This window comes from Sus scrofa, chromosome 3 (genome assembly GCF_000003025.6).
Source record: "Sus scrofa isolate TJ Tabasco breed Duroc chromosome 3, Sscrofa11.1, whole genome shotgun sequence".
Lineage (NCBI taxonomy): Eukaryota > Metazoa > Chordata > Mammalia > Artiodactyla > Suidae > Sus > Sus scrofa.
In genome coordinates, this window is record NC_010445.4 from 106,804,831 (window position 1) to 106,823,792 (window position 18,962).

Sequence of the window (18,962 nt, forward strand, 5' to 3'; positions counted from 1 at the left end):
TGGTCAAGGTTCCACAGGTATTGGGTGACAAAGCAAAACATAAGTTAAATCTCTTCTGAGTCTGGGTCCTTTACGATATAATAAGTGTGTGTGTGTGAGAGAGAGAAACAAAACATTTCCTCCACTGAAGCCTCTCCTGTGAACATCTTCAGCCCACAGTATAATAATTGTTGCAGCCCTGGATGTGCCCTGGACCTTGTCCTGGTCAGCAGGTAGAGTCCTGGGTGGCTGACCAAGGCCTGGCTTCACCCAGAGCTGTGCTGTCAGCTGTGACTGCACAGGAACCCCTGGCGCTCTTGGGAACAGGCAGATCCTGAGCCAGGCAGGCGGGGTGGGGTCTGCACCTCTGCACTTCTAACAAGTTTCCACCTCAGGCAGGTGCTGCTTTTCTGGGACCCACACGACAGCCATGTTTTCAGAAATGCTGGCCACCAAACTGCTTGCTCCTGCACCTCCTGCTGCTGCTCTTTGGTTTACACAAGTTGTCTCCAGTCTTCCCCTCACATCCTGGGTCTGAAATTCTGGATCCACCTACATGGCGTCTCACAGCATCCGAAATCCTGAGGCCGGTTCCCTGGCTGGGCTGAGTCCCAGAGTCACAGTCTCCACCTGGGGGGAGCCTGCACAGACACCGCTGGGACTGCTCCTGATCCACGTTGTCTGACACACTTCAGGGGCACCCTCGTGTCCTGGATTCCAAAGAAAACACATGTTGACCATGGGGCCAGGCCCTGGGGGTGACAGGGAGCATGGGGGCTGTGGGAGGCACTTGGTGAAGGGGTCAGCTACCTCCCACCAACAGCCCCCGGGGGACACAGAGCCCGTCCATTCTAGAACCTCTGCAGTCCTGCAGTCCCCTCTCCCACCCAGGGCGACACAAATCACGACCCTCCCACGTTTTCCGTCAGTGCCTTCTGGCAGCCCGTTCCCTCAGACAGGATGTTACAGAGGAAGCGACACCCTCTGAGGACACTCCAGGCCGTGGTCAGAGATTATGAGAGACACGCCGAGACATCCGCGTGTGACGATCCGAGGGTTTGCACACGTGCGAGGAACAATCCCAGGCAGCCAAACACCAGGCTGAAAGGAAAATTCTGTCTTAAAAAAGTTTTGCACTGGGAGTGTTCCATGACGGAATCAGCTTTTCACTCTGCTGTTTTTCCCCGCAGATCCCAGGGAAGTTTTGACAGAACCAGAAGTGTGAGCAGCGAATGAGGACTTTCTTTTTCCTCTTCCTCAGGATATACTCTGTTTCCACAGCAGGCAGTACCGGTGGTGCGGGCTGAGTTTGCCACGGTTTTCACCGCTAGAATTAGCTCCCTCTCTACTGGGGATTTTCCACGGTGACATAAATCTAGGCCTCATACTAGCAAAGTATGCTCATTGCTACCTCAATTAGAACAAGCGAACTCTTTGGAAATTCCCATGGCCTCAGCCAAGCCCTTAATGGGGTAGGTTTTTGAAAGTTCCGGATGCCCTTCTTTCCACGCCTGGCAAGGACAGGTCTCCCTGGCACGACATGACATCCCCCTCAAAATATGACCCCCCCTGGATTGGAGGCCCCCATCAGCCTGTCTATTTAGGGCCTGAACATAATAGCAGGAGAAGACTCACTGTACAAAAATAAGCAGAGTAGGAAGGTCATTTGCTAAGCGGGGCTTGCCAGTGTTGGGGAAACTTTCTGTTATCAGATACCTGAGAACAGGGTCAGGTCTGGTCCCTCTAGTCCTTGTGATCCGGACACTGACTCAGAACCCGAAATCTGACCACTGGGCAGTGCCTGCCAGAGGAGGAAGAGCACAGCTGGGAATCAAACCTGGACCCTGTGTCAGGTCTGACCCTGCTGGCTATATAATCTCTCTGAGCATCGTTTCTTTAAAACGGTGAGAATCCACCTGCCCTGCCTATTCTCATGGGGTTATAGAGAGAGGAGGGTAACATGTTTAAAAGTGATTTGAAAGCTGTGAAGTGTTCTTCCATGCGTTAAATCTTGGCTTATTGTGATGATTAAATTAAATGAGAACACACACACACACACACACACACACACACCCCACAGACGTGTTTAACAGCTGGCTTGCTAGAAAGGGAAATGCCAGGGATTTTTACCATTTGCCTATTTCCATGGTGTCAATAATCCCTCCCTGGCTGATTTCAAAGTACCAGTGTGATGACACCAAGTGTCAAATTGAGAAGAAATGTGCAAAACTGACTCTTGGGAGCTGGGATGAGCCCACTCAAGCACACCCCACTGTTTGTTCTACCCCCATTTATAGGAAGCCCTTAGCTGTGCCTGAAAATGAGGGGCGCTGACCCCCTCCTCCTCCTGCTCCTTATTCACTGACGGGGGGTGGGGTGGGGGGGTGGGGAATGGCAGCCCCGCCCTGTTTGCTGAAACAGCATCTCAGAAGGTGTGTTCTCTAAAGCTCCGCATCAGAGCTCTAATGCCTCGGGAGAAGTGACCACATCCTGCTTTTGCTTTATCCCCAGTTCCGGAACAGGGCCTGACCTGCTGGATGCTTCCCTAAAGGATGTGATGACAGCTTGCTATCTGTCGCTAAAACCCAGAAAGGGGTCAGACCCACCGAGATACAAGACCAGACGGCCCTTGCCTGTGGCCACGTGCACCACTGGGTTTCTCACGACTCTGGGGGTCGGTCTCCGCCCACCTGTGTTTCTTCTTTTTTGCAATTATTTTTTTCCTTAGGGCCGTACCCACAGTATACGGAGGTTCCCAGGCTAGGGGCTGAATCTGAGCAGCAGCTACAGGCCTACACCACAGCCACAGCAACGCCTGATCCCATCCGAGCCACGTCTGCGACCTACACCGCAGCTCACAGCAACCCCAGACCCTTACCCCAGTGAGCGAGGCCAGGAATCGAACCTAAACTCTCATGGATGCTTGTCGGGTTGTTTCCCCTGACACACAACGGGAACTCCCCTGTGTTTCTTCTTTACGCATCGCCCACAAGCCCCTAAACCCACCACCCATTCTGGTTCTACTGATTTCCCTCTGGGGCCTGGGCCCACTCGCTTCACTTCTCTGAGTCATCCTCTCCAGACACTCAGGTTCCAGGGCCCCCCCTCTTTCTCCCTATACCGACAGCCATAAGGCGAGTTGCCTCGAACTCAGGCAGGGACGTGTGTGTGTCTGTCTCTGCTGCCTCCCCCCGCCGCCTCCCCACCCTTCGCCAGGCTGCTCTGTCCCTAGGACAGTGTCCATCCAGAACAGGACCTCAGTAAACACTCTCTGAATACAAAGAAGCTAGTCCAGGGGAAGGGATTCGGGAAGGGAGGACAGGAAGGCATTCCAGGTGAGTTAATTATGCCAGGAAAGACCTGAAGTAATTGGTCCTTCCTTGGCTTGAGTACAATAGCAAAGGAAAATTGATTTTTAAGCCAAAAGAGTTCACGTCGCCATCCATCACTGACGATATGTCCCACCCAGTTTTATGTTCTCTCTCAATCCTGCATGCCAACATAAACTGCCAACTCCCTTGGCTTTCTCGGGGTAACCTGGAGAAAAATGAGATGGCGAGGTTCTCCAAGAACGGATTACAGATTTCCACATCACCTGTTTTTTGGAACACATACAACGGCCCAAATTCACTCCATCCCAAAAGAATAGGTGTAACACTTGCACTTAGCGGGAGAAGGGAATAGCGTGCTTGTAACCAGGGTCACCGTAGAAAAATGCAGCTTTAAAAGCTACCATAAATGGTCCGATGGCTGAGTTCCTGAGCTAAAAGTTAAATGTTCTTCTTATACACTCAGAACAAGTGTGATTCCCCGATTTAAAGAAAACCAGGGAGAGAATGCGCATTTATTAAGCATCGAATAGGGCTTTTATGAAGCCACAGTGCTCAGAACAGAATCCTAGTCTGCACACAGCCCTATGAAGTATACGTTTTACCTCATTTTAGCGATGAGGTAAACATGCACGGAGACTTTGGAAACGCGCCCAAGGACACACACATTAATGAGCGGCAGAGTCAAAATGACCACCAGGTCGCCATGGATGCAGATTGCAGACTTCGCTGTCACTTTTCCATCGGTTCTCCGGAATGAATCCCAGGAGGAGAGTCATCAAGACTGCAAAGGAGGCAAGCCCTCCTTCCTTTCCTTCCTTCCCCTGCCCTTTGTGGGAGCCAAGCACGAGCCGAGAGAGGAGGAGCGATGTGTAAGCCAGGGAGTAGAGGACCAGATAGAATTTCTTAAGCTCACAGCTATTAAGTCTTTAGGTCTGTGGGCTCAAGACAGCCAGAGGAATGATGTTAGCTCTTTAAAAAGACTAGAGGCAAGAAATGTTTGTTGAAATTAACATGGAAAATTCCCCAACTGGCTATTCATCCTGCAGTCTGTGGAGTCCCTCAGTGCCTGTTAACCCGTCTCTCATCTGACCCACCCCTCCACCTCCAACTAAGGACCTGGAAGGAAGGGTGTGGGTCTCGTTCATTTTACAACCCTAAGGGCCTAGCAGACAGAGTTGTTGGCAGAGAGTGGGTGTTTGAAAAAAAAACAGTTTTTTGAATTGGACTCCCCACCCACCCCCACTTTTATTCCCATAATAACCTTTCAGCATCTTTCAACTAACTCTCATCCTCGGCCTGCTTTTTCCTCTAGAATGTGTCTCCACCAGCACCTCCCCGACCCCCTACTTTTGTCCTATGCATAACAGGGTTCTAGCACTCACAGAATTATAGCTTCTACAATTATTATGCTCCGAGTGAGGCTATATGTCCTTTATAGGAACAGTTGGTTATCGAGTTCTGTGCTCTAAACATCTAGCAGAGTGCCTGATACACAGGAAATGCTGATTAAACCTCCATTAAGTAGGATTGACTTTGGCAAAGTTGGTGAAAGGTGAGTCTCTAACATCTGAAATCTTTAAATACAGTCTCTGCAGAAATACAGTCTTTGAGCAGAAAATCCCAAGAGGACAAGGGTCAGATCAAACTAGTTATCCAATACAGCTTGAAACACAGAAGAGATCGCTTTGTTCCTAATGGTAGGACTTTTGTATTTTTAGGAGTTGAGGATCCATTCAGAGCATCATGAACTGAAACTGCTCTGGAGTCACCTGTGACTAAACCAGGGGATTTAATATAGACTACTTAGCATCATAAACTCACAGCCTGACCAAGAAAAAACCAACATACGGCATCCACTGTGCGTCGGGCTCCAAATGGGCAGGGATGCGGTGGATGCATGATTAGGCTGCTTCCAGACTCCCTGCCCAAATCATAGCGTCACAGAAACCCAGAGCTGGAAGTGGGTACCCGTTTCTTTACTGCAGCACTTCTTAGAAACTTTAAAGCATCTAAAGTCTATGGAGACCCTCCCTGAAGGGACAGGGCACACCTTGCTTTCCAACCTCCTTTGGCCATAGACTACTTCTTTATTAGAACATAGGTTGCCACCCTCTGTGTAGTGGTGCCCCCCTCTGGATCTGCCCTTCATTATGTTCGATTCCACAAATACCCAGTAACCACCTCTTCCTTGGGCCTGAGGTGGCATTCTGCTGTGGGAAGGACCACACAGAGAATAACAGTCTCTGACCTTGTGTGACCTTTGGTCTCACATGGGAGATGAGAGAAGGCAGAACCAGAGAAGAGGCACAACCCAGACCAGGATGAAGGTCAGCCAAGGAGTTTTCCCAAGCAAAGCTGAAAGTAGTGTGGGGGCGTGAAGGGGGAGATGCAGCACCAGGCTTAGGTGTGGACACTGGCTCAGGGAGACACCTCATGGAAGAGGTGGGCTTTCCACCGGCAGACGTGGGGAGGTAGTGCTAGGAAGGGCAGCAGGAGAGAAGACACACATGGGGAAGGACAGGCCACCGCGTCGGAGGTGGGCAGGCAGTGGGGTCACGAGGAGAAAACGTGGGAAGGGGCTTTGGGGTCCCTGTGCCACAATAAAGAGTTGATATTTCAGGGAGAATTCTGGGAGGTCTTTTAGCAGGTGGAGTGACATAACTAGAGCTACATTTTAGGCCAGAGAGGCTTCCTAATGCTTTCCCTTATACCATCTGTTAGTTCCCAAATAACTCTCTAAGGAGATGACTGATCCCAACACAATATGACATAAGGTGAAAGCACACTATGTGTGACTTTCATGTCACTCTACCATCTTAGATAAAATAGTGGAAAGGTCTTCCAAAGAAGATGGACTTGGTAATTATTAGTGAATATTAAGGATGTATGTTATGGAAAGAAAGGTGACAGATGAAATCTGTTGTGTCATTTATCTATCACTATTTAGCAGAATGCTAGGATAAACTCAGTGACTTAAAGCACACATTTATTATCTCACAGTTTTTGTGAGACAGAGCCCAGGGACAGTGGAGCCTGGTCCTGTATCTCAGAGTCTCTCTCTCACCAAACTGAAATCAAGGAGTTGGCCGGAACGAGGGTCTCATCTAAAGGCTCAACTGAGGAAGGACCTGCTTCCAAGCGCAAGTGTTTGTTGGCAGAATGCAGTGTCTTGGAGGTTGCTGGACTGAAGGCCTGCCTCAGATCCTGGCTTTCCTCGGGGCGTGGCTGACTCTCGGCCCAAGGGCCACCCTCCGTTCCTGACCGCTTGGCCCTCTCCAACATGCAGGCCTGGTCTATCAAGGCCTGGCCAGCAAGGGAGAAAATATGCCTGTAAAACGGAAGTCACTACCTATGTAACGTAATCAGGGAAGTGGTATTACTTTAATGTCTTTTTTTCTCCTTGCTTTTTAGGGTTACACCCGAGGCATATGGAGGTTCCCAGGCCAGGGGTTGAATCGGTGCTACAGCCGCCGACCTCTACCACACCACAGCAAGGAGGGATCCAAGCCTCTTCTGTGACCTACACCACAGCTCACGGCAGCACCGAATCCTTAACCCACTGAGCAAGGTCAAGGATCGAACCCCCATCCTCATGGATACAAGTCGGATTCTTTTCTGCTGTGCCACAATGGGAACTCTAAATGTTGCCAATCTTCTATTGGTTAGAAAAAAACGACTCGGAGAAGAGGATTACAGAGGACCACAAACACCAGGATGCAGAGATGACTGGGGCCATCTTAGAAGCTGCCAGCCTAGTCTATAGCTTACCAACTTCCTAGCACAGTGTAAACTTAGGAGAAATTAATGATTTTGTTAAAGTTTTATTGAAGTATAATTTAGAAGGCTGTGATACTTTCTGCTATACAGCGAAGTGATCCAGTCATATACACATATCCATTCGCTATCACATTCTTTTCCCACATAGATTATCACAGAATACTGGGTAGAGTTCTCTGTGCCAGTCAGCAGGTCCACGTTGGCCACTAATAATGTTTTCATAATTATATTCCGAATAAAACTATAGATCTTGGGATCAGTGTGGGAAGCAACTGATTTTGGTGGAATGTTTGGGAGTGGTGAATAACCCTGGGTTAATCACTGTTCCTTGCAAGTCGAGACCCTATTGTAAGAACCGCCTTGGGGCAGAGAAAGTGGTCCCCCTTACCTTGGCGGACTCCTCTCCCCTGCGGGCTGCAACTCCGTCCTCAGGACACAGCTCAGCCAGGCTGCTTTCATTGGAGTCCTTAGACTCCACAGGCCCTGGGAAAGGAAAGACACTCTTTTGTTCTGTGCCAATGAAATAAGATACTCTTCATTCTGTCTGGTCTGGTTCATACCCCTTTCTAGGATTGCCTCTTTCACATAAAGAATGTACCAGCTACATTCCTGAAGATGAGAAACCAAAGCCTGTCAGCGCTGATTTGTGATTCTTGTAATTCTCAGAGGAAGAAAGAGAAGACGGGGAGGGTTTATCTGAATACAAGTAACAGTTAGAGAAGGACAGTCGGATTGGCCGGGTCAGGAGATGGCTAATAAAATACAATGTCTTTGATCTGTAGGTCACCAGTTTATTCAGTGTTGCCCTGAGAAATTCCCTTGAAATATGCATTTTTGGAACTCTTCCAGAAAAGCCTAAAACCTTAGGATTATGTTTTTCCTTTTTTTTTTTTTTTTTTTTTTTTTTGGTACTGTGCTGGGTTTTGATTTATCATTCCCTATGAAGTTATGGGTGAGTTTTCACCTTTATTTGTGCAAAAACCATCGAGGCACACTACGTGCTACCCCTGAAAGTGGTGGTGTGGGGATCCTGCCAAATATGACAATCGGGATTTCTGTTATAGCTCCAAGGGAAATCACCATGCCAGCCAGAGCTGTTGAATGGAGGGTCTCAAGGTCTTGCTATTCAACTTGGCCATCAGACATCAGCGGAGACTTTTTCCATCAGAGCGTGGAGCCCAGAGGAAATGCCACAGGATACTAAACATGTCAACACCACGCTTTTCAAGAAGAAATGTGAGATGCTGGCTTTGGTCACCAAGATGACCCATACTCTATCAGTGATCAAAGCTGGTCATGTTCCTTTAGCGTAGCTCCCTACTATTTATTCAGACAGCCATGTGGAAAGCACAGGATGTAAACTCTGTTAAACAAGAGAAATAGAGAATTTAGGGTTGTCGAATTACCCACATTTTGGTCTTAGGGCAAAACCACCTTTGTTGTAAAATGTTATATTTTGTTTAAGGTATTTGATAGGCTGGGTAGGTGGATGGAGAATTACAGTTACATGGGGTTACGTTTGGGTTTGTGATGGCTAAATTTCACCTCAAGAAGTGTGCTGTCTCAAAAGTCAATTTTACAATTTGCAAGGAAAAGGAATCAGGTCTCAAAAAGAAGGAAAGGAGTTCCCTTCGTGGCTCAGTGGTTAACGAACCCGACTAGGATGCATGAGGATGTCAGTTCGATCCCTGGCCTCACTCAGTGGGTTAAGGATTTGGCGTTGCCATCAGCTGTAGTGTAGGTTGCAGACATGGCTTAGATTCTGCATTGCTGTGGCTGTGGTGTAGGCTGGCAGCTGTAGCTCCAACTCTACCCCTAGGCTGGGAACCTCCATATGTCATGGGTACGGCCCTTAAAAGAAGAAAAAAAAAAGAAAAAAGAAAAAAGGAAAGATGAAAGGGATAGAAAAGTACAAAGATCCAGAGGGGAAAGTAGACACTCAGATTCACAGTAAGTGTGGCTGTACTGTTTCTAATATCTTAAAGCTTTTTGCTATGAACTATAACACACACTCAGAAAAAATGTACAGAACACAAATGTAGAACTCAATGATTTGGCAAGAGAACCATGTTAATCTTGACCTAAGTTCATACACGATATAGCCAACTCCCCAGGAGCCCTTCATATACCCTTCTAGCCATCACCCCTGTGTACCCACAAGAGTAACCACTCTCCAGTCTTTTGTGATAACCATTCTTTGCTTTCCCACACAGTTTTAATGCCCATGCATGCATCACTAAGTATTATAATTTCAGTTGCTTTTGAACTTTATATGATATACTTGGAAACATGCAGCATGAACTTTTTTCACGTCTTGCTTCCTTTGCTCAACATAATGTTTGAGAGATTCACTCAAGGTTGTTGCTGTGATGCAGCTATAGTACATTACTTTTCATTGATGTATACTATTCCATTCCGTGGCTACTCTCCCATGTATGTATCCCTTTTACTGTTTTTTTGTTTTGTTTTGTTTTGTTTTTTTAAGGCTGCACCTATGTCTTATGGAAGTTCTCATGCTAGGAGTCGAATTGGAGCTGCAGCTGCCAGCCTATGCCACAACCACAACCACAGCAATGCAGGATACAAGCCACATCTATGACCTATGCTGCAGCTCACAGCAACACCAGATCCTTAATCCACTGAGTGGGGCCAGGGATCAAACCCAATTCCTCGTGGATACTAGTCAGATTTGTTATCACTGAGCCACAACTGGAACTCCAAAAGGAAATTAATTACTGTTTTATCCATATATTTAGTTGTTTTAAAATGGACTTCTCTGGATGTCCAACTAGATTGCTGCTAATTGATGTTGATATTTATTTTATTGTATTTTGCACCAAATATACATGATTGAATAGCTATGATAATTAATAATACTATATAATTATCCATAATAGAAGTAATAATACTTTCTAAAGATAGAGACCTTTAGGATTTATTGCTTTTCTTTTCAGTTACCCCTTACTACCAGTCTATTACAAAGTAATAGAGGAATTAGTTTCATTTTATAAAGCTTAATTATGTTCAGCAATTCCCAAACACAGGTAAGTATCAGAATCACCTTTGGAGCCTTAAAAATTTTTTTGCTCAGGCCTAGGGCATCTAAATCTCCATGGTTTGAATCTAGGATTTTTTGCTTTCTTTGTTTTGTTTTGTTTTCTGTAAAATTCTTTAGATGGTTCCTATTTATGGCCTTGGTTAAAAATTCGCCATGCTTCAAAAAAAAATCTACTAGACAACTCACTAAACACAGCTAGGGCTTGAATCCAATAATTCTGACTCTAATTAATTACTCTCCCCTTCCCTCTCAGAGCTGATTTTGAAACCAACTGAGGTATAGATGCTGGACTCACACAGATGGAAATCCAAACATCAGTTTTATTATTTTGATGTTCTCGTGTTTGGGCCTCCTGATACTTCTCCTGAAGCTTAGCTCTTGTATTGATCCATAAAGGAAGCATTTGGGACGAAGAGCAGGGACATTCCTCAACCCAGAATTACCACCTCATTAGGGAGAACTGGGAGAGGGGGGCTACCTCTCAGACAAGCCTGGGCCTTGACTCCCATGCTTCCATTCAGAGCAGAGGCGGGAAGAGAATGCAACCTCTCTTTTGGCAGGAATAGGGGAAAGGATGGAGTGGGGGTGGGGGGGGGAGAAAGGAGGGGGATGGAGGGGAAGCAGGGAGGGCTGAACGTGTCTAGTTCCTTAAGTCACTCCTGCTTCATTGCCACAATGGCAGAGGGGAGAGACACCAAATTATTCCTCCTGTTCTCTTTCCTTCCGAGCACATGGAATGGAAACTCTCTCACTTCTAAGGAAAATTAAGGAATGCTAGATAAGTGTTCCAACAGCTCCCCTCTCTGATTCTCTTTGCGCAATAGTACCACCCTTAAGATTGGTCAAGAAGGGCCTTTTCCCCCGTCCTTTTGACAAGTCCCTCTCTGTCCATCCTGTAGACACCCCTCATCCATGGGACCAAGGAGACATGCCCACTTAGAACCTGTACTAACCCACCTTCTAGGCCATGTCAGGTATCTGAGGCCTCAGGATCCCCAAACACCAAAAGCCTGCATCACAGGCCTATATTCCTGAGGGTAGAGTGGCCCTGGTCTTTGCATCCCTAGGTCTGAGGGGGTTGCATTTTGACTGTGGGGATATGGCAGAGCTGAGTCTTGCCCACATGAGGTCCCTGCAGAGCAAGGTGCGCTCAGCAAGGGCTGGCCCTCCCTTCACCACCCTCCTGTGGTCTGGAATTCTGAAGTTTTGAATGTTCCAAGTTACAATATGCCCTTTCATGGTAAATCAACAGTTCTTCAGTTTTTAAAAATGCCCTTCCAGGTCAGTATGAAGGAATATTTGACAAGATCAAAACATAAGACAAATTTTATTTTAAGTTTCTTAGCTTGATTTATAACTTTTAAATAATTTAGATATATGGTGCGTGGGCCTCCATTTGTATTCTGGCTCAGAGCCCCACCAGGTTAAAGGCAGGCCTACTTCCATGAGCTCAATTATAAAGCTTAATTAAATTCTTAAAAAGCCTATCTTTCAATCAACTCTCCGTATTTATATAAGAAATAGTCTAGAATAGGCAGAAAAATGTTGACATGGTTATCACCTACAGGGGTGGGATTTGGGGTGATTGAATACTTTTCTTCTAGCTTATTTATATTTGTTATTTTTTTGACAATGAACATGGAATGGAATACTCGTGTAATTCATTAGAGGGGGAAGGTGAACATTAATCAGGTCATACCTCCCACCCCACCCTCCCCAAATAACCTTGGGTCCTACTGGTTATGGCCAAGGGAACCAAGTGAGCCTGCGAAACACACTCTAGTTCTACTGCTGATACATATTTTTTTTGTGAAAAAGGACTGCGGGGGCATAAGCAGGTATTCTGGCCACAGACGGCTATAAAAATACCAAGACAACTTTTATCAGCCCTGGCACCAGACATCTTATAGGCCAAACTGATTGCAGTAAGCAGAGTGATTAAGGGCACATAGAAGACTGGAAAAAATTCTGCAGCATTGTTTCTCAAGCCTCAGGGTCATGACCCCTGCAGGGATTACGGAAACCGGAACCAAGTTGCTGGCTGCCCCAATCCAGGGGCTCCACCAGTCCCTGGGACCTGAAGACCATCCACAATGCCCCTTTCTCTTGATCATAACAAGAACTAATTGTGCTCAGTTGCTGACAACATACTCTGCACACTTCATCAGATGTGACCCCTACAACAATTCTGTCTGGTATGTAGGGTGGCTGTTTGCATTTTATAGCTGAGGAAAATTCAGGCCCACAGAATGAACTCAGGTGTGGTCACAGCTAGGAAGTGGTGAAGCTGGAACTTAAATCCAGGTTTTCTAACCACAAGTTCATCCTAGGCAGTCAGTTCCCCATTGTGGCATTTGTTCTGCCTACTCTTTTCCATCACTGTTTCTCTCTCCTTTTCCTAGCACCAACCCCCAAAATCCTGATAATAGGAGCTTGGTTTTGTTTCTCCTTCACTTTATAAAAATCCTAGGAGTTCCTGCTGTGGTGCAATGGATTAAGAACCCGACTGCACTGTGGAGATGCGGGTTCGATCCCTGGCCCAGCACAGTGGGTTAAAGGGTCTGGCTTTGCCAGTGGCATAGGTCACGACTGTGGCTCAAATTCAATCCCTGGCCCAAGAACTTCCATGTGCCACAGGTGCGGCTATAAAATTTAAAAAAAAAAAAAATCCATCACATTTTTTCCTTCCCCATCCACATTTGCTGCCCAGAAACAAGGAAAGTTTGCAACAGAATGAAAATGTTGAGGATCACAACACATTGGCATCATGGTCCAGCATCACTAAATGTCATTAAGCTTCCAAACGGGGAACAACGTTAATTATCAAATGGTTTCTAAGACACTCTGATGTGTATATCTACGCGTACATTTTTATTTTCGAAGCACGTGTACATGCATCTTCCCGATTAACCATGTTATAACATCTGTGTCACATGGATCACTGGCTGGCTACAGAGAGCTTAAGGACCTCCTCAAGTCCCGCAGGAAAAGAGTCCTCGAGAAGCACTTCTGTTTGTGAGTAGCACTATAACAACGTCGTCTGCCTATGGATGCTGATGTTCACTTGAGCCCTCGGTCTGGAAAAAGTCACCCATGCACAGGTTGGCTCCTGACAACATTAACATGAGTTACCACCCCTCACCCCTTTCTGGGAACAACACCACGGACAGATTGAAAAAGTGGCTGATACTTACCACACAGAGGACCGAGCTCCTAGCATCAGTTTTCTGCCCCACGGTCCTTGGCGGGAGTCGCTTTTCATAGATCACAATGTTGGCGCAGGGCCACGAGATGGTGTGGTTGACTCAAAGGTCAGTGCCATTTATAAGAAGTCAGAATAATAAAAAGGAAGGCAGATCTGACATCACTGGCAAGGGAAAAATTTGAGTGCTGTGCTACGCAAACTAATCACTGCTAGTTCTGAATAGGGTGGGAGGAGTGAAGTCCTTACTGAACAAAGCCAAACCCAAAAAGGTCCACATAGAAAGTCCAATCACTCTACTAAGAGTTTGCAAATCTCCTTGAAATTGACATTAACTTGTTATTTATCGTAAAGTCAAAGGGGAAAACAAAATCTGCTCAAGTGAACTCTTTATTAACCACTTTATTAACTAGAGTAAAGAGAAGGAGCTTTATAATAAAGTAATGAGAACACGCATACACGCAATTGGTTTCTAAATTGGCTTTGCTGCGAGCTGCATATCCTGAGTAAAAAGTACTTCTTTGTCCACTAAGCTATTGCAACCTAAAAAAAAAAAAGAAAAATTTCAAGATAAGCTCAGCTTTTATAGTCCACTTGGTGAAAACCTAATGCAGCTACAATTATTATTAGGCCTTGGTCTGTGAAAGACTCTGTAAGAGTTAAAGGCAAGCCAGCACTACCTTTAGCCCATAAGGATTACTCTTTTATTAGCATAGTCTTGGGATTAGTGGAAATGTCTATCTAATGAATGCAGCTACTATATTTGAGCACACGCCTGAATAAGCTGCTTGTTGATTGAAACCTATCTATTTATAAGCACTTCTGAACGTTGTGAAAAATCCAACTGTTGCACCACAGCATGGCGCCCACCATTTGAATAAAGGCTCTTTGCCACTACATTCTAGAGCCTATTGAATGAACAGGCAGAAAGGAAGTGTGTTGCATCCACTTAATAGGTTTTATTCCCCACTCTTGACTAGTAAAGTAGAGTTACCTTATCTAAACAGCAATTTAGATGAATGCGGATGTTATACAAAACAGAAATGGGGAAAAAGGGATACTTTTTAGCAAACTCACCCATGGTTTTAACCTAGTGGACTTACCATAACTGGGATAAATGATCACAAGTAGCCCCAACTAGCCAGGCCTCTGCTTACGTCAGTCTTCGGATGCAGTCTGGAAAGGAAGTGGTTACACATACTCTCTATCATTCCTTCTTTGCATTTCTGCTTATGAAAGTGTACTAATGGATGTTTAACAGGAACTAGTACAGCATGAAGAGAATAGCCTGATACACAATTAAATAAGCCAATGCTTTCACATTTGGGGTCCTCACTACTATACGGAGGCTCCATTTGAGGTAAGGCCAAGCCCTCCATCCTTATTCCAAGTACATTCTAAGATTCTATAGTTTTGAACCCCACCATTCTACCTGCCACCCCTCAACACACACCCCATGGCTTTGCTTCCCAGACTCAGCTTCCTGAGGCTTGGGTTTGGGTGTAGAGATTTCTTATTCCACTGGATTTTTTATAAAAGTATAGTTGATTTGCAGTGGTTTACCAATTTCTGCTGTACAGCAAAGTAACTCAGTTTATATATATATACATACATATATATAAAATATATTTTATATATTTTAAATATTCTATCATGGTCTGTTCCAGGAGATCAGACATGGTTCCCTGTGCTATACAGTAAGATCTTGTTGTTTATCCATTCTAAATGTAATAGTTTGCATCTACCAACCATTGAGGTTTATTTTAACTCCTCTGCAGTTAAGGTCCCCATTTACCTTGCTGCTTCTTTGGAAAAAGGCTAACAGAGAATTTGTTAAAATTAAAAAGACCAAATAATCCTAAATAATCTTAACACCACAGGCAACTGTTAACTGAGACATGGCAAAACGTCTCTCCTTGAAAAACTTTATAAACAATGACAGGCAAACGTTCCAGGTATCCCATTGTTAGAAAGAGAAAATTAAAATCAGCTGACTTTTTTTTTTTTTTTTTTTTTTTTCTAGCCCAGCATAACAAGTAGAAAGAATGCAGGCTTTAACAGTCTGAATTCTGGCTATTTCTCTTTCCAGAGTTTGTGACCTTTAGTTTCCTGGTGACATCACAAACCTACCTCATGAGAACACAATAACTTGTAGCTATAAGTATTATTATTCATGCTGTGGGAACTCAATAAAGATTAGAGGATAACATCTTTTATATTTTTCTAGTCGACAAAACAAAAAAGTAATTCTGAAAACAAACGTTTTAATACTGTAATTTCTAAGAGTAAGGCATTTGGAAACAGTAAATATTTAAAGCATAAAATAGCAATATGAAGCACCAAAGACTCTGCAGGAAATGAAATATAGGTGTTTAAACAGATACTATGTTGCTGACTGGGTGAAAGTGCTACAAGAGATATTAAGAACTTGATGGGAGGTACTATTAGCAAAACTCATTCTACAGATTAAAAAAATCAAATCCCAGAGTTAAGTATTAAGTGTTAGGTGGGAGAGATGAGGTTTTTACCATATTATCTCCTCACATATTTTCTTCAATTATGTTAAACATTCACCCACCTAGTAAGATTATTAAACATAACTAATAGGACTATATCTTTTTAAAAAAAAAGTATCTAATAGCTCTTTTGTGAGATCATTCCAAGAAGAAGGAGGGGTAGGGCAGCTTCCTGGAGACTTTGGTCCACTAGAGCATTTGAGAATAGGACTGGAAGGGAACAATCCTTTTGAGACTTGGTTTGTGGCAGTTCACACTCACCAGTGCCTTTCTACTTTGAACCCAAAGGAAACCAAACTGTGAAATAAAAACTTCTAAAACTTGGAAATTCCTATTCAATCTTTTACTTGATTCCTGAAATCTTTACCCTTTTCAGTATTTATCTTGTTTCTGCTGGGGTTCACAGCTTAGTACTGAAAAAGGGTTAATCTTAATACCTTATTCCATCCATCCATCCATCCATTCACCCACCGACCTATTCTCCGTTGGCTTCCATAAAAGCTACAGGCGTACATGTAACATTCTCTAGTGCTACTACATCATTTTTTTGGTCTTTCTCATAGTTACTGTGTCTCCTATAAGAGAAACTGCTTTGAAACATACATCAACCTTTTTTTAGGCTAGTATGATACTAGAAAAAAGAAGCAGGTAGTTAAGGAAAGGAAGCACTGCTAAGCATTTATAGCCAAATTCACTGAGGAAAGTTTTTAAAATCTTTTTTTTTTAATGTTCAGAATACTTACATTTGTGAATTATGTATTTTTTAAATTTCCAAAGTCAGTACAAACTCACAAAGCAGCAAGGAACAGAAATTATTCTCATTTTATAAATAAAGACATGGAAAAGAGCAAGGGTCAAATGACTTATGTATGGAGCCCAACATTCAGCAACCCAAGCCAGGACTTCAAATTCCTCACTGTGACTTGTGGAGTAAGATTATTAAGCTCAGCTGCTGCCTTCAGTATTTGTTTCCACAGACATTACTAAGAAAACATTCTACTTTGGCATTTTTGTAATATGGCACCATTTATAGCTGTCTTCACTCACAATAACCTTATTAAATAACCATCTTTAGGGCTGGCAGTATATACAATGAGGCGGGTCAGCCTGGTTACTACTGGCTAATGGTTCCGTCAAAATATGAGTTAGGTCATTTTTTTTTACATTTTCTTGATTTAGAAATTAAGCCATACCCACATGTCTAATTTAGCCAAGCCTGTATCTTTCTGACCCAAATACAAAAATCTCAAGACGTGTAACGGTTTCCATCACCAAACATACTCTTTTATCACTTTTGGATAATACATCAGCCAATCTAATGATTCCACAAACTTAGTGTGTGATTTTTTTTTTTTTTTTCCCTGAGTAGACTTTTTCCAAAAAATGATCTAATTCATTTTAGGCTGAGAGAGAATATACTAAAAAGAAAACTACATTTTTTTTTCTCTTTGTGCTGAAATACCTGAAGAATAATTAAAATAGTGAATTCAACCATAATTAAGCTTAAGGAAAGAGGAAAGGGACATTTTATTTACTGTATTTCAGAAAGCTGCCATGTTTGGGAAAATCACAAAAACAAGAATGTTAGCCATACAAGAAAAATTTATTAAAAAAATGAGTATTTTGAATTTCAGATACACATGTTATGAGAGAAATTCCAGAAGGGGAAACACCTTCTTCAGAAACTGTTCCCAGGGTGGTCAATACTGATTTCGAAATTGGTTGCTTAGGTCTTGAAGCTCTGTTACTAAGGCGTCCATAGCTGCTGTTTCACTAACTAACTCCGTGGAAATTTCTCCAGTTGCCACATCTGTAAAAAGTTGCTGCAACAGAAAGACCAAAGCAGAACTATCAAAACAACAACAACAAAAACTCTTAAAATAATATAGATACAGAGTAGAGAATTAATATTCCCTTTGCATAATTATATCACATTTTAGTAGCAACGGTAGTGTCTGTTCTGTTCACCATCCTGGAAATGTACAAGCTTCAATAATTAAAAGATGAATCAAAAAACAGGCCTGAACCTGTAAATTCAAATGAGTTCTGCTCTTCAAAACGGCTGCCTTGAATACTGATTATTTCTTTCAGTGTTATAAGATGATTTTTGGATAAGCAGACATTATTCATCCAAACAAAACAAATCTATTCATTGTGTATACAAGCAAAACAAATATATATTATATTCAAGTTCATATAAATCACATTCTTTATGTTAATTATTTAAAAATTAATTTTAGATTAGGACTCAGAGGTCACAAAAATCATCAGGATTTGGTAAAAGCAAAAGAAGCCCCCCAAAATAAAAGTGCCTTCCTTCTGTAAAAGGAACTGCCTTGGGTGGCATATTGCAACATATTTCAATAATGCCACTAAGGCTGAAACATTCTGGAATGCCTCTCTAGAAACTGCCTGCTAAGCCAGGATAGGCACCCAAGAAAATCAGCTCCGGGATTTTATGACCACACTGTGTGTGTGTGTGTGCGTGCACACATGCACGTGAGCATGTGTGTGTGTGTTCTAATCAGAACTGTAATTTACGTAGCTTTAGGTGACTTTAGGTGAGCCTCTAGAGTCTATCTAGTTTATTTCCATGCAGTCCCAGGCCTGGCAAGAAAAGACCAGAAATTCATGCAAACAAAGCCTGCTATTTAACACGGTCATCTGCATTCATTTTCATTTCTTTCTAGTCGTACCTACAGCACATGGAAGTTTCTGGGCCAGGGATAGAACCTGCGCCACAGCAGTGATAATGCCGGATCTTTAATCCACTGAGCCACTAGGGAAATCCCATTTTCATTTTTTGAAATGTTTTGAAAAAGGGTTCTTCTGGAATGCAATTCTGTTTAGCAAACCCAATTTGTTCAAAAAGTAGAAAAGGTGAATGATTTACTACAAAATCAGAGACTTCCAAACTTCCAAATATTATGTGCAAAATATGCAAAAAGGTGACTTTTTTTTTTTTTTGCGACACCCACGGCACGTGGAAGTTTGCTGGGACCAGGGATGGAACCCACACCACAGTAACAACCCAAGCCTCTCTGCAATGACAATGCTGGATCCTTAACCCGCTATAAGAGAACTCCAAAAAACATGCT

General features: G+C 43.6%; 1 protein-coding gene across 1 annotated transcript in view; it reads right to left on the reverse strand.

Annotated features, from left to right (window-relative positions):
• The window catches only part of TTC27 (tetratricopeptide repeat domain 27), a 176,923-nt gene continuing 175,333 nt past the window's right edge, over positions 17,373 to 18,962 (reverse strand). Inside the window, 1 exon segment of the mRNA XM_021087655.1 lies at positions 17,373 to 17,687. Coding sequence (XP_020943314.1) covers positions 17,565 to 17,687 — 123 coding nt within the window. The 3' untranslated portion in view covers positions 17,373 to 17,564.